Source organism: Vipera berus (genome assembly GCF_964194415.1).
Source record: "Vipera berus genome assembly, chromosome: 6".
Classification (NCBI taxonomy): domain Eukaryota; kingdom Metazoa; phylum Chordata; class Lepidosauria; order Squamata; family Viperidae; genus Vipera; species Vipera berus.
Window position 1 is genome coordinate 20,575,879 of NC_138208.1, and position 24,362 is coordinate 20,600,240.

The window sequence follows — 24,362 nt, forward strand, 5'->3', positions numbered from 1 at the left end:
TAGCAAAAAAAAAATCACTACTGAACAGGGATCCAAAAAAAGGAACAGTCAAACCAATATTCCTACTTTCAAAATCCCACTGAAATGAATGCAATGCCCCATTTGTGCAACTGCAGTCATTTAATTTAGAAAAGTGAAATGTTATTGCATTTATCCCCTAGGATCTGTAATTAGCTACTGCATTTACCTCTGTTAAAATATCAGCTACTAAACAATTTACAAAAAACTTCTTAGTGAGCTGTAAACCTATTTTCTTTTATCTATTATTTAATAAAAACCAACTTTGAACAGTGTCTAGTTTTATCCATATTGATTTTTAAAAGGAGAATCAAACCTAAAGGAGTCAACCCAAAACAATTCCTTTTAAGCCACTATATTTTTTTTGTAAAACTGGCAAGAGTATTTCAATCAATCTCTTGTTCAATGGAAAACACTGTATCTGATTAGCCAATGAATTACAGCACAAAACATTGTCAGTGTAGGTTGCAGATTTGCCTGGTTCTCTCATTTTATAGCTTTTCAAATAAACTGACTTAGCTACATGTTAAATGATAGCTTTCCCGAATTTCTCTGCATCACATTTTCTATGTGGTTTAAAGAATGTAAAAGGCTCTTTACCACTTTATCTCTTTAAATGGTTTTGCAGCACATACCTATATCCCAAGCTAGATGCTATGATTATATAGGTAAACTCACAGTATGCAGCTTGTTTTCTGTCATAAAACAGAATCTGGCTGAAAGACTAACATGCTATACGTACGTTCCTCTGCCATGTCTTGTTGGTGATCCTCTGGCTGTTGAGAAATCCCCATTTTTGACAAGATGAGGGTAGCACCATCTCTTACCTTCAAGAACATATATATGCAACAAATTGGTCAGAACAGCAAAAATAACTCTTATTCCTATACAGTTTCTATTCCCTAGGTAAGCACTATAAGCAGTATAAGAATAAATTCACCTTTCTTGGCCATTATTTTTTACAAGGCATTCAATTATTCTTTTTTATCTACTGTATGTATGCCACTGAAAGAGACAAAAAAGCACCTAGTCTTCCATTTTTAGTCTTCTAAATACTCATTGGTGAATAAAACTAGGCCCATCTTTGTAGTCATTTTTATTTTTATTTTTTTTATTTTAATTCCATTTATATCCCGCCCTTCTCCGAAGACTCAGGGCGGCTTACAAGCTTAGCAGTAGCCTTCATTCTATGTATATGCCTGCTTATTAGGGCTTTCATACACCCCCAAGCGGCATTATTACAAAGTCAGCTTATTGCCCCCAACAATCTGGGTCTTCATTTTACCTACCTCGGAAGGATGGAAGGCTGAGTCAACCTTGAGCCTGGTGGGATGCGAACCTGCACTAATTGCAGGCAGCTGGTGTTACTTAAGGAGGCATTAGCCCACTGCTCCACCAAGGCTCTATTTGGGAAGGAAGTATCATGGACAGTTCTACCCAGATTTTTTGCCTGTTACTGAAAGGTATTTTTTATCAGTCAATCTCACATTCAGGTCCTCAAATTCTTTTGAGATTAGAAAACTGACATTCACAGAGATTAGAGAAGGCACGCTTCATTCCTTAAGTTTAACCCTTGCTGGAAGGATTTCTTGCCGGAAGCATAATTGATAACAATTTCTGTGCTGGCTTTAAACAAAGATAACTTTTTTTTTAATCACTAATACAGAATTTGCCAGTATTCAAAGAGCTGCATTCAATAATTGCCCACTTGTAGCATGGCAATATAATTTCAGGTTCTGAGGCTGGTCTTTGCTAAAAGAAAATAGATACTGGATACGATAGGCAGGAAAGGGAAATCACTCTTAATGAAAAGCTGTGCATTACTAAACAGTAGCAAGGAGGTGTAATGTTTCCAAAATGCTTCCTTACGTTATAGTGCATCAGGGTATTGATGCGCTTCCACCTGCCTTCCCTTTGTGACGTTAAATCCAAGTCTGAGAGTATCTGTGCAGTAGATCCTGGACGCCACTCTGAGGAGCAAGAAGAAAAACATTTTACAGGTGTCCACCCAAAAATAACCTGCATATAAAAGGAAGCTTTCACCTAGCAGATTACTGACATCTTGCAGAATTCTGTTCTCTAGATCCACCCACCCAAGCAATCGTGTTTTTACAAATGATAAATTAGATTTAATAGAAACGTTATTTTCCTATAGTAGAGACAAGGCATTGTATAGTGGGATAGCTCCTTCTCTCCCATCTATTCAAGAAGTCAGGCTAGAAGATTCTGCACTGCTACTGCTGGGTCAATTGCTCTTTCTCAAGCTCAACCCCCCTCACAGGGATGGTGTTGTGGGGAACATAGGCACAAGAAGGATAATTAGGTATGTTTGCCACTTGAGTTATTTGTAAAAACAGTAACGGTAGAATAAAAATAAATAGTAATATAAATAAGGTGGTTAGTTTTAATAGGAGGTTATATAGAGGAATCTCTTGATTTGATAATGGGCCAACAGAGTCTTACTGCTCTCTGATGCTGACATTAAGGACGGTCTACACTTGTCTGTAAAGGTGTGTTGTCATAAACCTTTATTGGGGTAGTCTGCATATCTAGTTAAGATCCAATTTATTTTAAGATTATAGACATACAATTGTTGTCTATAAGTAGCAATTCCCCAGATGTTTCATTTTTTCTATTAAAAAAAAGCCAACATCATCACTAGAGGAGGAAACTCCATTTAAGAGTTGAGATGTTTAGAAACATAAAACATTCCCCAAAATTTAGTGCTAATAAATGATTTTTGTTCGTATTAGCATATTGTTTTCAACTTTTTTTTTCTTGGAGGTCAAGAAACAATATATTTCAAAGTAAAGATCTTAGCTTGCATAGTGTAAGCATGGTCTTATTGTGCTTGTGGGATATGCCCCAAAATTATATCTTTACCATTTTTAGGGAATGTTACATGTAGCTCAGGTAAGACTAGTTTGCACCTTCCCTGGATTACTAAGAAACATTATGTAAAAGCTTGACCAAAGCCACATATCAGATAATGTCCATGGCATATAGAACATTAGAATTTGGAATATTAAGAGAAGTAAATGTAAAGAGCAGGAATTAAATAAGAACAATAATAATAATAATAATAATAATAATAATAATAATAATAATAATAATAATAATAATAATAATAATAATAATAATACAAATAGTTTGTATGTCGATGAAAATAAAGGGGAAAGGATGTTATATATTTCCAGGTACCGGTAGTCTAATCCTGTTGGTTGGAGTGGATTAATATATGCAGGGAAATTATCTGGTTCTTTAAATTTTTTAATCCTACTGCTTTTAAATTGTTTTTTTAAAAAATAATTATAATTATTACCTTTAACAGATATTTTCCTACCTACAGCTCAGCTGAGTTATAAATTATTATATTGCTGGATACATTATGAATAGAGTCTACATCAACTGTAGCATTTCTGTACGGAAAACAGATCAGTAAATTGTAAGGAAATTTTAACTCCACAAAACCTACTAACCATAATACAAAGAGAGGCAAAGTGTGTGTGGGGGAAGTTATTGCTCTTGTTTCTCTCCAAATTTTATTTGTTCAGGTAGAAAATTACAAGGGGAGCCATACTTTATCTTCCTTATCAGACAGAGTGAGTACTTTTCAAGTAAATGAGAACTTCTGAATGTATGGAAATTGGAAAAAAGTTGGGGTAGAGTTTAGTGGGCAAAGTACTTTTTCTTTTTTACTTTTAGATTGTTCCATGGATTCAGATGGAATTACTAAATCAATCTTTTGGGGGTTTTTTTTGCAAACATTTGCATTTTGACAGCAATCTGTCCTTTAAAATAGATTAAAAAACTCAGATACATACCAAGAACAACACTGTCAGGCTTTGGCCACTGTGAGTAAGGCAGATTTCGATATACTTGGTCTATGATCTTTTCTTTTACTTGAGAAATAGTGTCACAATTTAGCACTTTTACAGGTATGGATTCTGTGCCTTCATCTTGAACAATCACATTTACAGTCTGAAAGGTTAGAAATTTCAGTGTTATTGAAATCACACAAGAAAAGTCAACACTGGTATAAACTTGTCTATTTATAGACATTTAGGTAGGTGGCCCAGTTTATGTCATTTCATATCTCTTTCTCTGTTTTTTTATGGAAATGGGGTCATACTGAGTTTTCTATGAGAATTAATAAACTACAGGTGAAACTCAAAAAATTAGAATATCGTGCAAAAGTTCATTTATTTCAGTAATGCAACTTAAAAGGGGAAACTAATATATGAGATAGACTCATTACATGCAAAGCAAGATAGTTCAAGCCGTGATTTGTCATAATTGTGATGATTAAGGCTTACAGCTCATGAAAACCCCAAATCCACAATCTCAGTAAATTAGAATATTACATGCAATCAATAAAACAAGGAGTGTACATAGAACAATATCACACCTCTGAAAAGTATAAGCATGCATATGTACTCAGTACTTGGTTTGGGTCCCTTTTGCAGCAATTACTGCCTCAATGCAGTGTGGCATTTATCAGCCTGTGGCACTGCTGAGGTGTTATGGAAGACCAGGATGCTTCAATAGTGGCCTTCAGCTCTTCTGCATTGTTCGGTCTCATGTCTCTCATCTTTCTCTTGGCAATGCCCCATAGATTCTCTATGGGGTTCAGGTCAGGCGAGTTTGCTGGCCAATCAAGCACAGTAATCCCACGGTCATTGAACCAGGTTTTGGTGCTTTTGGCAGTGTGGACAGGTGCCAAGTCCTGCTGGAAAATGAAGTCAGCATCCCCATAAAGCTCGTCTGCGGAAGGAAGCATGAAATGCTCCAAAATCTCCTGGTAGATGGCTGTATTGACCCTGGACTTAATGAAGCACAGTGGACCAACACCAGCAGATGACATGGCTCTCCAAATCAACACAGACTGTGGAAACTTCACACTGGACTTCAAGCATCTTGCAGTGTGTGCCTCTCCATTCTTCCTCCAGACTCTGGGTCCTTGGTTTCCAAATGAGATGCAAAAGTTGTTCTCATCAGAAAAGAGGACTTTGAACCACAGAGCAACAGACCAGGTCTGTTTTTCTTTAGCCCAGGTAAGACGCTTCTGACGTTGTTTGTTGTTCAGGAGTGGCTTGACAAGAGGAATACGACATTTGAAGCCCATGTCCAGGATCAGTCTGTGTGTGGTGGCTCTTGATGCACTGTCTCCAGCCTCAGTCCACTCCTTGTGAAAGTCCCTAACACTTTTGAATGGCCTTTTCCTGACAATCCTCTCCAGGCTGCGGTCATCCCTGCTGCTTGTGCACCTTTTTCTTCCACACTTTTCCCTTCCACATAACTTTCTATTAATGTGCTTTGATACAGCACTTTGGGAACATCCAACTTCTTTTGCAATTACATTTTGAGGCTTTCCCTCCTTATGGAGCGTGTCAATGATGGTTTTCTGCACAACTGTCAGGTCAGCAGTCTTCCCCATGATTGTGATTCCTACTGAACCAGACTGAGAGACCATTTAAAGGCTCAGGAACCCTTTGCAGGTGTTATGGCTTAATTAGCTGATTAGAGTGGGACACTTTGATCCTAGAATATTGCACCTTTTCACAATATTCTAATTTACTGAGATTGTGGATTTGGGGTTTTCATGAGCTGTAAGCCTTAATCATCACAATTATGACAAATCACGGCTTGAACTATCTTGCTTTGCATGTAATGAGTCTATCTCATATATTAGTTTCCCCTTTTAAGTTGCATTACTGAAATAAATGAACTTTTGCACGATATTCTAATTTTTCAAGTTTCACCTGTAGTCATCACTTTTAACACTGAATCTAATGAAAATATAGCAGGTCTTCAATATATTTCTGTATTATCACAATTGGATCTTGAAGACTTTTTTTTTAAAATTAAACTGACACATATCATCAGACTAGTGGACCAGCTACTGTTTGTAGATGCTTAGATTAGTCCATTAACCTTACAGGAAGACACTCATTAATATTAGAAATTCTGTCAAAACAGCAGAGAAAGCAATTTCCAGATACGTAAAGCTTCACAGAAATTTAATTCCTACTATAATCCCCAAATATCAGTTCTGATTGAAATAGACTCAAACTCTTAAATTAAAAGAGGCAAGTGTAGTCTAAAAACCCTTATTATAGCTGGCAAGCAAGTACATTTCAGTAAAAGAGCATATAATACACACATGACATTCAAGAAATATTTTGGCGGACATTTTTTTACTTACATATACACTAAAACATTGCTTTCATGAGCCAATTGAGTAAGGGGTAGTTATACATTAGGTAAAAAAATTAAGCAATTTGCTGCAAATTATATTGTTTGCATATGCAAATTACCACACATTATGTAAATTTAATGTATAGTTAACCTCAATTTAATTGCCTCATTCAGAACACTTGTCCAGATACCCTGTTATTACAAAGATATTTAGGCTGTCTGATTTACCAATCTGTAAATGCACTGCAGCCAGTCCACCAAATGAGGTTGACTATAAAATTACTCTATATTGTTTATTACAAATTACTTCCATAGTTTTGATTTGGCAATTAAAAATGATATATATTTAAACTTGACTAGAAGGTACCTCTCTAGGGAGAGATTCCAAACTACAATGCACTGCTTATCACACTAGCAGATAAAACAGCATTTACAGATGCTTGATTTTACTGAATATAGTGGATTAATGTTAGTAATTAACTTTGTCACTAATTACTTTCCTGCAATTAGATTTATATTTCAAAAATGAGCTGAAAAAAGCATATAATTCTATCAATCTATTATCTTACAACCGAATCATCCACTGATGTAGTTTGCTTCAATTTATTTGCAAATATAAAATCAAGAAAAAAATGAAACAGTGAGAACCTGGCATAAAATGGATTTTTAAGAAGGCCAAATGTTCTTGATAGTTTCCCTATATAAATTTGGGAATAACAATTCTGGAAATCATTTTGATGATCAGCAACTGAAAACAAACCCCACCTGATAGAGATGGTCATTTGGTCAATTCAGAGTTGCCGCTAAAGGATTGGGAAAGGATTTTAACATTTTTCTCTGCTTCTGAAATCCTGAGAAAATCCTTTCTCTGAAGCTAACTCTGAATTAATGAGAAGAAATTTTGGGAATTTTTGTCCAAAGCAAATAGCAACTTCACCTGTGTTTTTGATGACCTAATGTGCAACTTGTTTTAGGAAAACAAAACAAAAAATTCTACATGTATTACACATTAATATCTCTGCAAAGACATAAATACAACATCTAGTTTGGTTCTTCAGTTCCTTCAAATGAAGAGCCTGTTTGACGTAATCATACCCTCTGTTCAGCAAACTAATAAAATGATAAACATTCGTACAATTAATATTTCTCCAAAACTATTTTGGGCCTTCAATAGCCCTCCTAATTTCTTATCTTATCCTTTTTTCCTCTAATTGGCATTTGTGGCATTTTTAGGTAGACTGGCTTCATGAATATTATATATTAAAGGCCAAACTTCATAACAAATAATTTCATTAGTCTTAAAGCTTTACCTCATTCTTTCTGTATGTATACATATACAGCAGTAAAGGTGTTGGACCAGGAGTAGTGAAACTCTGATTTTAGTCCTTCCTTAGGTATGGAAGCTGGATGGATCAATCACTCTTTCTTTTCAGTAAACCAGGGAGTTGAAAAAGTTATTTCTAGCAACCCACATGGAACCAGTATTTAGATTATGACCCATAACCTTCAAAGACTTCATCTGTCAATGAATTGATTTGACTAACAGTAATAATAGTTTTCTATCATTTATGTTTTACAAACACATACTGTAAAGGGTGAAAAAATAGTAGGTCATATTTCAAAAGCATTTCACATTTTGAATATTCTAAAACAAATATTAATAAAAGCTACATACCAACTGTGAATACTCTACATCATCTCCCAACAAACCAGTGTCATTCAGGGTGTATTTGGCTTTCATTTGCACAGCATCCACTGGTCCTTTCTCTACTTGATGTTTGATAGCTTTGAACAATTTATAAAGAGGCTCCCCAGCATTATCCTGATAAAGTTGATGAAAGAGGAAAAACGGTGAGTGAAGACAATGGCTACTTTGTCCACCACATTATTGAATATTAAAAAACTTCTTAAGATCATTACTTCTGCAGAGTACATTTTTCCACTGCATTTAAACTACCATTTGTAACTGACTTCAGAGCAAGACTGTGGCATGTTTCGATCAAAAGTTATTCCTATTGGCTTATTTATTTATTTATTTATTTATTTAGTTATTTATTTATTTATTTATTTAGTTAGTTAGTTAGTTAGTTAGTTAGTTAGTTAGTTAGTTAGTTAAATTTTTATACCGCCCTATTCCCGAAGGACTCAGGGCGGTTTACAGGGCAACATAAAATACAATATAAAAATAGTATAAAATTAAAATAGATTAAATTCCTTAAGCCCAACAATTAAAACAATATTAAAAGCTAAAACCCCTTCAGTCCAGGCACTATACTCGGAAGAAGGCACAATCAACTAAAAGCTTAATGTCAGTCTACAATTTTATAGGATATTCAAAATAAATGTGAAATGAATGCATTTTAGATCTTACCTTGAGGTACTGATAAAGACAAATTGACATCCAATTAGAAAGCATTCTTTCCACAACAGTTTCAGATCTAAAATTAAAAAAACCCTGTGTTGAGGTGCATGGCTAGGAATTGTACATGAGTCTGTCAAGAACTAAATATGCATTATAATGTTTCCACCATTTCTCCATATCTAATGTATTCAGTCCAATGGCTTTGGAAAGTATGAGTGCTATGCAAATCCTTCAAAAGAGGATTTGGCTTTGAAAGCTCAACCTATTTTGCTGATGAAGCAACTGTGGATGATTCTAGGTAGTTTTTGAAGCAGTTGTCATTCTCACTAGTTAAACCAGACCAGGAAATCAGCTCCACAAGAAGATTTGATTTCTATTGAGATTGACTACTGTAACACAAACATGTACATCTGATTGTGCTGTACCTATTCTTCTTCCTTATTAGTTCAGTGAATTACAGAGATAATCTATGTTAGTCAGTTCCAAATATTATCTGGCTGTTTGGGACTTTAAAAAATGCTTCTGCCCCATTTGCCCACACAATAGCTCCTTTACTCTTTATAGTAGCTGTTTGGATTTGAAAAAAAGACACAACTGCTTTAATGATTAGGAAAGAGAAGTTCCATATGTGCTCTTGCGTTCTCCAAAATGTCTCTTTGAAAATATTTCTGGAGCTCTCAAAAACATGACATTGCTCTGTGTTGCTGTTTCATTGAAGCAAGGTTAGTACATACCCAGAACTAGAAAGATTAGACTGAAATTCTTCTTCCTTGGTGACTTTGGTCACCCTCTCTTGTTTAACCTTTCTCTCAAGGTTACTGTGAGGATAACATGGGAGAAGAACCTTATATATATGATCTTCTCCTGGGGCAGTACAGGGCAAAAATCAATAATAGTAATACAGTAAATAAAACATTATCTCAGTGAAGAATGTGCTGACTTTCCTGCTGTCATACAATATAGAAACTACCCGTGTTGTGAGCTGTGGGAATTGCTAAAACTGCCAATAAGATAAACATGCTGTCATGAGTCTTCCTCTCAAATAATTATACCAGAGAACAGATTCTAGATTTTTTTTCCTGGGGTACAGCAGTGAATTAAGTACAGACCAAAATGCTTGCTTCTCATTATTGGCATGAAGAAATATTCTAATTTCAAAAATAAATAAAATTGCACGTCTGAATCTGTTGAGTTTGTTCTGTACTACAGAGACCAATAGCACAAAATGTGACAAAACATGAGAGGGGGGGGGAGAACACCATACTCTGGAACAGTGAATTCACAGGAAACTAGAAAGAAAAATGCTGAACTTAGTAGGAAACAGAACACAACTGCTTAACCAAACAGGTGGGAAACATGGTAGACCTCACATAATAGGTAAATAAAAGTAAATAAATTATATATACCTGTTCAGCATGGCATAAATTTTAAAAAGGCAAGATTCTATAATATGGCCTTTGCAAAGAATCAGAGGATTTACTTTCATAACTAACTGTTGCTACTTTAAATTCTAATCAATGACGAATGGCCAGATTTTTGCAGTTGTCTCAAGCTGACACCTTGGTTGCTTATCTGAAAAGTCAGAAATCTGTTTTAACAGTGCTTGCCTGTGGCTCTCATCGTCACCACTGGAGCAAGACAACTGGTTATTTGGCTTCTCCATAAGAGGAATGAAGTGGGCGGGAAAGCAGGCTATCCATCTTATCTCGGACAACAAAAACATATTGGACCTGCCTAATATATATCAAAGCAAGCCTTTGCATTTCTTGGATTGCACTGTGTACTCATTTGAGGTATGCAAAGATTTTAAAAACCCAAGGAAATGAGAATTTAAAGGGGCAACTTCCATTGTACTAGATTACTGAAGAAACCTTCCCTACCTTCGGAGCATCAGTTTGGGATTTTTGGCCACAACATACTGCTCCATAAGTTCCAAAAACAATGTCCTCATGATGTCAGTATAGTATTCTAGCTTCCCATGCAAAGCCACGGTCAAAAGAGATGCAAAATATACTTTTGCACGGGCAGAAAATTCCTTTTGGTTTTCCAACGTGTGAATGAACTAAACAGAAACAACAACAACAAAAACAGATATATGAATGAAACAGTTGAGGCTTATTCTTTTCATTGTTCATTCTGGAAACATAGTATAATGCAGGGGTGTCAAACTCAATTTCATTGAGGGCCGCATCAGCATTGTGGTTGCCCTCAGGGGGCCGGGTGGGTGTGGCCTGGGTGGGCATGGGCTACTGGGTGGGCGTGGCCAGAGTGCGTATGGCCTACTAGGTGGGCGTGGCCAGCTCTACATCGTTCGCATCAAGGGTGCCTATGGGGGCCTGGGTAGGAGTGGGACAGATCTGAGGGTCTCTGGCAGAAGGAGGGTCTCTGGGCCAGGGCCAAGGCAGTGGGGGCCGTTCCCTCACTGTTTCCAGGATGGCTTCGCGGGCCGCATGAAACCACTTCGCGGGCTGGATCTGGCCCCCGGGCCTTGTGTTTGACATGTCTGGTATAATGGGATTAAAAATTGGGATACAATACATTCCAGAAGTATTGAATATAGTTTTTGTGGTTCTGGCCAGATAAACTGAGGACTTTGTTCAATGCACCTTTTTTGCATTCAGTTTATCACTTGCAACAGTTTTGTGCACATGTTCAGAACTCTGTTTATGCTTTAATTTTGGTTAATTTGATCCCTGGCATATATTAAACCGGAGTGTCAACAGGGCAGGTCAGCAGCATCAAAATAACAGGGACAACTGATGCCTTGTCTGATACATCTTTAAAAAGGGTGGTGAGGCTTCATTTGACAGTTGCTCCCACCACGTTGATGCTGTTGACCTTTCATAGATACCCCTGAATATGTACATAAAGGGTGGGATCTAACTGCATTTCATGGTTGGCATAATATATAATGAATGTAATGGATACCAGCTAATAGTATTTCTGGTAAATACCATTCTTCCACAGATGACAGGTACAGGAACAAAGTTATGTAAGATGCTATTATACATCACATACACAGCTTTACAAGATGTTCAGGACACAAAATATGCAAATTGATTTATTATTGTTATAAACAGATGTATCAAATGAAAATGCTTTTTAGCAACATAAAAGTTGACCTTTATTTTCTACTCACATTAATGAGGAATGATTTACTGTTGAGCAGATTGGAGAACTGATTCAATGCCTGTTCTACGGTTGGTCGTCTGGCTTCAGGAATGTCCAATTTTCCAGTGATCATTACATCCTTTTCTCCGTCCTTAGAGGGAAGAAAGAAGACTCTGTCTGTATAGGTTTTGTAGTCAAGCACTGGAATTCTTGCTTCATTGATGTCGTTTGTCTGATCCTCCATTTCTATCATTAAATCTGCAACAGGAAACAATTTTAAAGCTTTAGGAGTAAATAATATTGTTAATTCAATTATTGCTACCCTGAGCAAAATATTACAATTTTGAATTTTAATTGAAAATTCTCTTAACTTATTACAACAATACTTACAACCAACCAGTAAATAGGAGTTTTGGTTTTAAACACATTTGTGAATGACTGATTTAGATTACAATTACTTTTGAATAAACATAGTCACCATTCTAATCTTAGAATGAAATCAGTGCAAGAGAAAACTCTCTTTTTTTACTAGCTCTAGTTATTTTTCTTGGTGACACTTTGGGGGGCTATCCTGAGGGCTGCATTACAAAAATAATGTGTAGGGCAAGGACAAAAATTGATTTCATTACACTGATATGTAAATTTAATTGAAATTAAATGTGGCTAATTTGATTAATCTCTAGTTCATGCATTTAATAATTTTCACCATCTGTCACATGAAAATTATAATTTGGTGCGATCCTTTAATGGTATCTGAAGGCTGTAAACAAGATTTTTTTGCAGGGGGAGAGAGGACAAAGAGCTTGAGGTTGTACAGCTCTACATTCATCTACACATAGCCCACTGAGACTAGGATATTTTTGTGTTAATTAGATCAGAATGAATCCAAATCTCCCAGGTCATATACTCCATCCACAAAGTGGAATTGGTTCTTAATTACAATCTACCAACAAAAGGTCCTTGAACTTTTATGTGTCTATAGGAAAGTAATGGTCTCATCTTGCTGTTGCAGTCCAGCTTAGCTCTATTATGTTACCAAAGAGAAAGGCAGTAAAGAATTCTTGCTCCCTCTGAGTTTCTCTTGCTATGGCTTTGGAGATGGGATTGGAAGAGGACTGGAACATACTAGCACTGTCCTTTTCAGTATAATCTTAAACTGCTTTCAAAACACTGCTAACAGTGCCCAACTAGTGAAAAGTGAGGGCATCCATCACCAGGGACATTGAGCTGATCCTATTCCCACAAACACATAACAGTGTGATAACAAAAATCAAGCATGCTTTTCCTCACTCTTGCTTTGGGACGGAAACAACTCAGTATGTTAGATACGTAGCTATTTTTCATTAAAAAGCAAAACAATATAATATGTTGCATGAATGTGCATGAATGCCAACCTGAAATTGAAATTACCATGGCAGTATGGGAATTTAATCTTTTTTCCCCTTTTGTTTGAGAAATATATAAACCTTCTTTTGTTTGTATTGTTGTTATTTCTTCACTTTAAAAAAAACTTAGTTGGCACCAATTAAATGTTAAAGGAGTATATATTCAATAGATGAATTTTCTAAAACAGTCCTTGGGGGAGAAGGATTAAATTTCCTTCAAATGCATTGTAAATCTCAGAATGAATCTATCATTAAATGAACTAACAAAAAAGAAAAGAAAAAGCAGCTCCACATTACACTGTAAACATATTGGACTATTTTTTAAAAAAATAGATAGCTTCTTTCAGCTTGTATTAGACTGCAATAGAAAGTGAAATATGGGTGCTGGGGAAAAATAGTAATATTGTTATAAAACCATTTTTTTTATTTATTTGATTTTTATCTTACCCTATAGTATTTTATAAGTAACTCAAGGCAGTGAACATACCTAATACCCTGTGAGTAGTATAGGGCTGAGAGAGTGTGACTGCCCAAAGTCACCTAGCTGGCTTTCATGCATAAGGCAGGACTGGAACTCACAATCTCCTGGCTTCTAGGCCAACACCCTAACCATTACATCATTCAAAAAACAAAAACAAAACACACCCAAATATCCTACCCCAAATACTGGTTTTGAGGGATTCAAGTCATCCTAGATTTATATTGATATTTTTTCCAAGTTGTTTAGAACAGGGGTCCCCAACCTTTGGTTCACTGATTGGTACCAGTCCATGGCGTGCCAGAAACCGGGCTGTACAATCAAGCAAAGCCCCATTTGCGGGATGCAGGCAGCATATGAAACTACGCTTCCTCCAGTTCATGGAAAAACCTCTCTCCACAGAACTGGTTCCTGGTGCCCAAAAGGTTGGGGGCCACTGGTTTAGAAACCTATGACCTAGCTCAGTTCAGTGATGAGTGTTCAGCTCCAAGATTTGGAATCGATTTTTAAAGACAAAAATGATTTAGCTCTCTTAAGGATCAACAACAAAGCTAGTGGAGCAACAACAAAGCTAGTGGAGGTGACAGTATTCCAGCTGAGCTATTCAAAATCTTAAAAGATGATGCAGTAAAAGTGCTACACTCAATTTGCCAGCAAATTTGGAAAACTCAACAGTGGCCACAGGATTGGAAAAGATCAGTTTACATTCCAATTCCAAAGAAAGGTAGTGCCAAAGAATGTTCAAACTATCGCACCATTGCACTCATTTCTCATGCTAGTAAAGTTATGCTTAAAATCCTACAAGCTAGACTCCAGCAGTATGTGGATCGAGAACTACCAGAAGTACAGGCAGGATTTCGAAGAGGCAGAGGAACTAGAGATCAAATTGCCAACATACGCTGGATCATGGAGAAAGCTAGGGAGTTCCAGAAAAACATCTACTTCTGCTTCATTGACTATGCTAAAGCCTTTGATTGTGTGGATCACAACAAACTGTGGCAATTTCTTAAAGAGATGGGCGTACCAGACCATCTTATTTGTCTCTTGAGAAACCTATATGTGGGCCAAGAAGCAACAGTGAGAACTGGACACGGAACCACTGATTGGTTCAAAATTGGGAATGGAGTCCGGCAAGGCTGTATACTGTCACCCTGCCTATTTAACTTAAATGCAGAGCACATCATGAGAAAGGCAGGGCTAGATGAATTAAAAGTTGGAATTAAAATTGCCGGGAGAAATATCAACAACCTAAGATATGCAGATGATACCACTCTAATGGCAGAAAGTGAAGAGGAACTAAAGAGCCTCTTGTTGCGGGTGAAGAAGGAGAGTGCAAATGTTGGGTTGAAACTTAACATTAAGAAAACCAAGATCATGGCACCTGGCCCTCTCAATTCCTGGCAAATAGATGGGGAAGGAATGGAGGTAGTGACAGATTTTATTTTCCTGGGCTCCAAGATCACTGCAGATGGGGACTGTAGCCAAGAAATTAAAAGACGCTTGCTCCTGGGGAGGAAAGCCATGGCAAATCTAGACAGCACACTAAAAAGCAGAGACATCACCCTGTCAACAAAAGTGCATATAGTCAAGGCTATGGTCTTCCCAGTTGCAATGTATGGCAGTGAAAGTTGGACCATAAGAAAGGCTGAGCGCCAAAGAATTGAGGCCTTTGAACTATGGTGCTGGAGGAGACACCTACGAGTCCCTTGGACTGCAAGGCGATCAAACCGGTCAGTCCTTGAGGAGATCAACCCTGACTGCTCTTTAGAAGGCCAGATCCTGATGCTAAAACTCAAATACTTTGGCCACCTAATGAGAAGGAAGGACTCACTGGAGAGGAGCCTAATGCTGGGAAAGATTGAGGGCAATAGAAGAAGGGGATGACAGAGAATGAGGTGGCTGGATGGAGTCACTGAAGCAGTAGGCGTGAGCTTAAATGGACTCCAGAAGATGGTAGAGGACAGGAAGGCCTGGAGGAACGTTGTCAATGGGGTCGCAATGGGTTGGACACGACTTCACAGCTAACAACAACAACAAAGGATCATCCTTTGATGCTTTATTACATATCATTTCCAGCAGAGGTGTGCCGTACAAATGTAAACTAATGAAAAAGTATGTGGAGCTGCTTGGAACAGAATGAAAAATAGTTATATTATGAAGCCCATAAGTTATCTTAGTGAAAAGTATGAATAAGGGTGCTTGGTGGAATAGTAAAATGAAAGAGGCAATAGATGAGAAAAATGCATATAAGAAAAGTTTGCTGCAAATAACAATAAGAAAAAGATACTGTATAAAAGAGTTACAAAAAATTTAGACAAACATCAAGGAACATAAGACTGAAAGAGGCAGATAAAGTGTAGAATTTTACACTTTCATTTTGATGAAAAGAAGTAAAAGTAGTTGAGAAATAAGCGGAGAGGCCTAAACAAGTAGTTTGTAATACAGTTAAACAAATTTATATAAAAAAATATGAAATGATTTGGAATGAAGCTGATGTGATGAGTGTTGGAATAATTATTTTAAGCATTCACCTGGTAACTACTAGTATCTTAAAGGGTGGAACCAAAATAAATGTTATAAATATTAATTGAGAATGAAAAAAAATCATCCTTCATTGGGTATTCATTTTGCTCTTTAACAGGTCAATGAGAAATGTATGAATGAATGACAGTATCCTGTACATTGCAAATTTGAAAAAGTATAAAATGAAATGAAGAAACCTGAATTACTGAATACTATATACTTAAAGATTGTTTGCCGAGAGGTACTATATATAATAAAACTAAATCATGGATGAGAATAATTAGAACATTTAAGGTAATGGTTCAGCCTTAGCACTAGGGAGTAAGAACAGGTTCTGTGATTTCTTTATTGTTCAATGTTTTGCAGTATAAACATAGAAGAAACCATGTGGTGACAATACAGAGTTGGTGAGATTTTCAGATTCTTGATGGAACATAGTTTATATATGTGAAGTCACATTTTTTTCAGTGCCATGGTAACTTCAAATGGTCACTAAATGAATGGTTGTAAGTTGAGAACTCTTTGCATGTGTATTTATTTACATACATGCACATCATATACATACATACATGTATATTTATATTTATATAAATAGGAAAAATCTAACATTATGAGAAACCAAGGAAAACCTCTTGGCTTTTCTATAACAAACACACACAGGGAGCTACACTATATAGTGATTATAAAGAAAAACATCTCCCGGGGGACTTCCAGTCCTGCGTGGTAGCGACTGGTCATGGGCTTGCAGACCGCCGCACCCCTGTGGCTAATGTTCGTCCTGCCTGGAGACCCTAATGGGTCCAAGCCATCCCGGAAAGGCGGTAAAGAAAGAAGGGTGGCCCAGCGACTCTGGACTGACAGCGGTCATTCCGTTCATCTTGGGAAAAGCCTTCTAACCCGACAGGAGAAAGGCTGTATTTCACTTATCAACCCAAGCTACTTGCAACCGGAGTCCAAAAGAACCAGCACTAAAGTAAACATTGTGCTTGAAACTGGGTGAGGAATCTGATTTTCCCTTTTCTATCCTACACTTAATTTCCTGGAAAAGATCCCTAAGAAGCAAAATACCTCTGAAAGTGAAGGAAGGGGACTTCCGCCCCATCCTTATACTAACAGAAGCGGCAAATTAAAATTTTTATGTAGGATCAAAATATATGGTAGTGAAATAAATGTATAAACTTGAAAGCTAAAATTTAACTTTGGACAAGTTTAAGATTGTTGAGTGGTTAAGATTCTCATTTTAAAGACCATTGTTCATATTGAAAACTAAACAGATTCTGACACCTAGTGGTGGATGAAGTTTATGACAGCTATGATTTCCATACAGAACTTGCCAAAACCTGGGAAAAGCTAATCTGTGTTGTGACCTTCAAAGCTTTAATAATAAAGAACAGCTGTGACAAAAAAAGAAAACAATCTGGGCTGAGAGAATTACAAACTTTAGAAAAAAATCTTTTTTGAATTCTTTGCATTACAAATATCTATTTAACCAGGATTCTAAAGCTATTTGCAGATAAGAAGGAAAACTTCAACTTTTGGCCATCATGGATCAGAGACATGTGGACAGAACACACCAAGAAAACATAAATACCTCTCAGGAGGAGATATATAGTATATGGCAATTAATTCAAATAACACTGAGTTCAAATCACAAAGAAATCCAAAATAACTTTGAAAATACAAATCAATCTATCTCTAAGTTAACTTTACAACAAAAAAACTTCCAGGATATAACAACAGAGAAGGAGCAGACAAAACAAATAAGCGGACATAAAATTGAAAAAAGAGACTCAAAGACGAAACTTAACAAAGTAAGAAAACATGATTTAATCCTAGTGGGAAATTTTTTACAAGAAATGGAAAAAACAACTCAGCCCTTAAGACTACAAAATAAATCTGAAGACAAAAAGACAGATTGGATAAAATGGAATGTAGAGATGTTGAAAACATCAGAGAGAGAGGAAGTGATAAGGGAAACAAAGAAGGAGAAAGAGAAAAAGATTTTCCAGAAACGTGGAAAGGCAAAAGCCTCACATAAAGACACTTTATTCGATTTACTACTACTACTACTACTACTACTACTACTACTACTACTACTAATAATAATAATAATAATAATGATAATGATAATAATAATAATAATAATAATAATAATAATAATAATAATAATAATAATAATAATAATGAAGAAGAAGAAGAAGAAGAAGAAGGAGGAGGAGGAGGAGGAAGGGACCAAGGAGGTCATCTAGTCCAACCCCCTGCTCAGGCGGGAAACCCTATACCATTTCAGGCAAATGGCTGTCCAGTCTCTTCTTAAAAACTTCCAGTGTTGGAGCATTCACCGCTTCTGGAGGCAGGTTGTTCCACTGATTAATTGTTCTAACTGTCAGGAAGTGGAAAAACTTTTTGATTCAGCAAAACACATTGATCAAGAAAGATACTGGTCAAAGGAAAAAGATCAAAGTGAAAATTAAGAAAATAGATAATGGGATCTACCAGAGATATTTAAAAAAGAAACATTTGTTTGACTATGGTTAAAGAAATAGAAAAGATTCTGAATACATATGTCATTCTAAGAGAGATGAATTCCTTAAATGATACTGTATGCTTCCCCCCCACCTTTTTGTTTTATTTCTTGATATAAGTTATATAATACTGCAGAAATGGCCTAAATAAAGGAAATGTTTAAATAATTAAATGTGTCTGAATTTAGGGAAATTATAATGTATAAAAAAAGAAAAAATGTTTTGAATAATAGTTAAAGGATTAGATGGCAATTCACATTAAATGGAATATTTAAAGATTAAATATATTTTTAATCATGGTTACAAAGAATAAGACATTTTGGGAATGAATATATATTAGCTTAGGAGGAGTATATATTTTAAGTAGTATTTTACTTTTTATGTTTCTTTACTCTTGCTCTTTTTTCCTTTTCTTTACTGTTTTTCCCCATTCTTTAAGAAATGTAAAAGTGTTGAGATGGTTTATATGGGAAAAATGAATTTAAATCTTTAAATGTAATTATCTGTTGAGAAAATCTTAACCAGCAAGAATACTTTGAACTTAATGGGAGAAACAAATCTAAATAAGGACTCTAACAGGATATAAGATGAGGCAACCAGAATGATTAGATAGAAAAGAAATATTATATTAATGGGATCATTATTTCTAGGAATATTGGGAAAAAATCATATATGTAACTGTTATTTATCAAAATAATAAGAACTGTATTATTTCAAGGTTTGCAAAGAAGACATTTTTGGGAAAAGGGGAAATCAACTAAATGTACTATGTAGATTATGGATTCTAGAAACCAATTGTTAATGATTTTTCTTTACAAATGTAAATCCAGCAAACACACTGTTTACCAACTATTAAGTGATTTAAGTTTAAAAAAAATCAATAAAATATATGGAAAAGAAAAAAGAAAAACGTCTCCTTTCAGAATTGTGTGTCTCCAATACTATTTATTGTAAATATTTGTTTTGAGCTATTATAGGAAAAGAAGTAATTAGAATTCAAGGGTGAATTCTCTTTCCTTCTCTCTTTTCACAAGTAAACATACTTCTTCCCTGAAATATTGCAGATAACTGAAAGCATGTAAGACAAGAAAAGTCTAGCTGCATAGGTGCTGTTTCCATAATTCTGTTATATTAATAAATGTTAATTTTGGTATAAATTTTATGTAAGAGGTCTAAGACTGATATTTATGATTTAAGAAAGATCAGAGAAAACACACTAGGTCCATCCAATTTCTTTTAAATTTGACACAGGGGACAATTACTTTTTTTTATTTAAAAAGTTTTACAATACATTTTGGCTTTAATCCCCCCCCTCCCCCAACCCCACCCAACCCTCCCTATCCCTCTCCCCCATTCCCTCCTCCCCCCCCGACTTCCCAGAGCTAAATACAGGGTATAAAATCAAAAAACAAACATAAGCACCCCTATGTTATCAGCAATAAACTATTAATTCTATCTCCCTCTAGCTCATGTAAAATGAATACAAACAATATTAATATTACAAATGAAGTAAAAAAGAAAAAGAGGAAAACAGAAAAAGAGCTTTACTCAGAATAGATTTTCTTAATCCCAGTCCTTATTCATATTAATTTCAAAAAAAAAGAAAAAAAAACCTTTCACCTACTATTTACATTCTCCAACCTTTCTCTAATTTAAACAAATTCTCAGTTACGCGCCAAAAGCGCCTATCTCTATTAACCTTAATAATCTCCAACCAAACTAAACCATGATCAAAAATAATTCTTGCATGTATCACGCCAAATGTCTCGCAGTTAATAAAAAGAGTAGAAAAAAAAGGTTTAAGCAGTCTGTAAGACAACTTGTTGTTAATTAGGAGCTTGCATACCCATTCTTAGTTCAGCACATACTTTTACTCCATAACCTTAATATACTTTTCTAACAAGCAAATAACATCAATCTTAAATTGTGTTAAATATTAAAAAAAAACTTTCTTTCTCCTCTATGATAAATTTAATCCATTGACATTCTAATTTAAAAATTTAATCACCAATCTTAACGCCCCAAAGCTTTTGGAGCACGTCTGTCATGACCCCCAAAACTTCTTTGGACCGCGCCCCTCCCACATCTTCACTGTAAGTACACTTTGGAGATTCCATAACTTTCTGCTGGTCTTGCTCTTGCTCTCGTCTCGCTCTTCTTAGGGCGGCACGCGTCATCCTCTGGCCTCCTGCAACATCCGATGAAACTGTATCTTGATCCCCTCCAACACCATTGTCCTCTATCTGTCTATCTGCAACATCTTGAAGCTTTCCCTCGCCGTATCCCTTTACAGCTTCCAAAAATGATAGGGGGGTTGCTTTTAACACATTGCTATAAAAATCACGTGCCTGGGCCACAGTAACCAGATGATGTCTTTTACCTTCATGCGTCACCACCAGTCCAACTGGAATCTCCCATCTAAACTTAATATCACATTTCTTAAGTTCCTGTACAAGAAATGCAAAATCTTTCCTTCTCCTTAAAATCTTCGGAGGAATCTCTTTTAAAACCAAGACTTCTTGCTCAGCCACTACCAATTTAGTATCATAAGCAGCTTGAATGACTTCATCTCTAATTACTCTCTTTGTAAAATAGACCACCACATCTCTGGGTAACTTCCTCTGTCTTGCAATCCATGAATTTACACGAAAAATTTTGTCCATATTTCCCTCAATTTCAGATGCCGGCTGGCCCAATACCCCTTGCAGAGCCTCAGAAATCAGCTGCTTTAAATCTTCTTTACAATTCTCCTTTAAACCCCTGATTCTAATAGCATACTGCATCTGATGATACTGAACAAGGGTCAATTCTCCGTCCATTTTATTCCTTATATTTTCATTTTCTAATACCTTTGCTTCTAATATAGAGTTCTTTTGACTGAGATCCTTCACTTTTACATCCAGCTGTTGCACACATTCAGCTACAGATTCAATTATAGACAACATGTCCACCCTCATTGCTCTAAACTTCTCTTCCATCTTCTTCCCCAATTTCTCCATTTTCTCCTCCAGCTTTTTCAACTTTTCATCCATCATGTCAGACATCAATTGTGAATGCTTTCCAAGAGCATCTTGTAAATCCTTAAGCGTCAATGTTGGAGGAGGTACAGGAGGAAGCAAAGCTTGCAATGAGGTCTGTTGCACCAGGGAAGACGCCGCACTCCGAAGAGCTTTAGAAGTTTTAGCCGCCATCTTCCCCCACTTTCACTTATTGCGCACTTTCACTTTAAAGCTATAAAATCCATTGAGCTAGTGAGTAAAGATAAGAGTCCACATCACCTTGACCTCCTGTACCGCTCTGCCTGCATCTTAACAATCAAAAGTATTTCCTTTTGGCAGGGGTGGTTGCTAACGCCTGGCTCTGCTCCATAAATCCCGGAGCAGGGGCGCTGCGCAGCTCGGAGCAACCCAGGCTTCGGGGGGGCTCAATCCTTCAGCCGCCCAAACTCTCAGTTCAGGCGGCCCCGGAGAGCTCAACCCCTACCTGGGGCCTCACCCCCTCCTCTTCTCCCGAGGAAGGGGCTTCAAATCCATCTAAACAGCTGATCGGCGCTGTTTACGATGGAAAAACACAGCTGCGGAGCGGGCAGCCCGAAAACGGCTGTCTTCGGCGTTGCGTCGCCACCGGAAGTCAGGGGGACAATTACTTTGTCCACTTATACTAGAAGATGTCTGCATTGCTGACAAATCTCCAAGTTAATTAATCTAATAACCTGCCACCTCAGAAATTTCTGTTGACTATAGCAATTTAAAAAATAAGAAATTGACTGCTCAGTGAGCAATTTAGCATCTATAAAAGATTCTAAGATTCCTGGCTAGTAGAACTCCAAATATAGTTATCTATTGACAAAGAACTAGATAGTAGAACTGAATAATCAGTGGAAACAAAAAAAAATGAAAGAAGAAAACTAATTTCAAATTTCAAGGCAAAAGAGAGCAGAAACTAGACAGAATTAGCAAGGATTAAAGGCAATATATTGGCATGCTGTCTGTGTTAGGCAAAACAGTGTTAGGCACCTTACACTAAACAAAAAACAAAAAACTGACTTCAATGTAATACACACAACATGGTTTTTGGCTCCACCTGTGTAATAAATCAAACTGGGATTTGGTACCTACACACAGCTTCTATTTAGGCCAACCTCCAAATGACTGAGGGCTATTCTTGGAAGCCTAAAATGATCTTACGGCCTATGACAATTTAATGGCTTTAGGTAAACTGAAGTCGTTGCTAAGGGTGCAGCACAGTGTCAAATTAAATCAACAGTATGATTTCCTCAAACTCACAAAGATGAGTTTGAACTGCTATCAGCAAAGAACCAGCATATGAATATCATAGATGGTATTCATGAGTCAAAGAGGTGAGAATTTTTTGCCTTTCAAAATATGCCAGCTTGAATGTATAATGAGCATAATAGATTCAAGACAGATGTGTACATCTTGGAATTCCAGAACTGTGAAATCAGTATGTCTAAAATTCTTACAAAATGAAGTTTTCAGATAAGTCACTTCCAGATTGTGGAGTGTTAAATTGACACAAACACCATATGCATAAAAGTGACCCTGGCTGCATTCCTTAAATCTTGTTGAAAACTGAATTGATAACATATTTCTATTTTGATTGCTATCTTAGATATATGAATAGGATTTTATTAACATAAGATACAATATATTGGGTAAAGAGATGCTTCTTTGATAAAAGCTTGTCACTGCTGCCTCCTGGGATGTTTTCAGTGTTCCAGTCTATTAAATGTCTTAGTATTTCCAGGTCATTTTCCATGTAAGTACTAACCAATAATAATTACTATTATTGGTTCTATTTTATCAGATTTTTTTCTGCAGTCCAAAATTCCAATAAATTTCTACAAATTAAATTATATTTTGAACCCTCTCTATCCAGCTGAGAAGTTAGTTGTGAAGCTGGTCAGCCTTGTTTGGCCTCAAAAGGCTAAGCAGGTACAGACTTGGTTAGAAAATGACTAGGAAATACTATGGCAGTTAACAGACTGAAAAAAAAAAATCCAGAAGGCAGCAATGACAAACCTTCATTGTTGCAACGAAACCTACTTGGATGAGTCCATAAATCACTAGTAACTGGACTTGTTTCAGAGATTTTACTTTTTCCCCTTTAGACAACAGAAGCATAACTTTCAAATATTAATCCATTTTCTGTTGAAATAAAAACTGATTTAGTATGTCCTAAGAGAAACATCTTGAGGATTTTATTATCAATGATGTAGTTCCTGATATGTACTATTTTATTTCTACTTCAAAACACCATTAATGTTTAAAAACACATTATCTTTTTATGGATAGCTTTTGGATCGTTTGCCAGACGAGTAAGCCATACTTAATTTAACGTAGTAATCAAAAATGTTTTTGCTTCCTGCAGGTTCTCTAAAGACAGTTTAAAGCAGACAGTAGTAGACATTCAATACATCTTGTGAATTCTCTGGAGACCCTAAGAAATCCAGAATCCGTCACACCTGTAAATTCCTTTTTGCACCGATCTCTGACACTTTCTTCCAAGCCTTCGAGTTGTGATTTAATTTTTTCGTATTCTCGTTCTGCTTGTTGGCTTTTTCGTCTATAAGGAATAGAGAAGAAGTTCAGAAAAATTACAAACTGTAAAAATAAATCATTTTACAAGAGTAGGGGTATCTTTAGAAGTACATTTTATCTTAAGTTATAAATGCATAGAATTAAAGTATGCAAGTGTTTAATATTATATTTACTCAAAAGTACATTAATGGCAGAAAGTGA

At 36.2% G+C, this 24,362-nt stretch overlaps 1 protein-coding gene across 3 annotated transcripts in view; it reads right to left on the reverse strand.

Annotated features, from left to right (window-relative positions):
* The window catches only part of PLXNB2 (plexin B2), a 394,275-nt gene that overhangs the window by 16,966 nt on the left and 352,947 nt on the right, over positions 1 to 24,362 (reverse strand). For all 3 annotated transcript variants that reach the window (XM_081330942.1, XM_081330943.1, XM_081330941.1), the window contains 8 exons: positions 24,086 to 24,186; positions 11,718 to 11,947; positions 10,459 to 10,640; positions 8,588 to 8,654; positions 7,892 to 8,038; positions 3,843 to 3,999; positions 1,888 to 1,988; positions 761 to 845 (listed from right to left, as the gene is read on the reverse strand). In XM_081330942.1, coding sequence (XP_081187068.1) covers positions 761 to 845; positions 1,888 to 1,988; positions 3,843 to 3,999; positions 7,892 to 8,038; positions 8,588 to 8,654; positions 10,459 to 10,640; positions 11,718 to 11,947; positions 24,086 to 24,186 — 1,070 coding nt within the window. The remainder of the gene's footprint in view (positions 1 to 760; positions 846 to 1,887; positions 1,989 to 3,842; positions 4,000 to 7,891; positions 8,039 to 8,587; positions 8,655 to 10,458; positions 10,641 to 11,717; positions 11,948 to 24,085; positions 24,187 to 24,362) is intronic.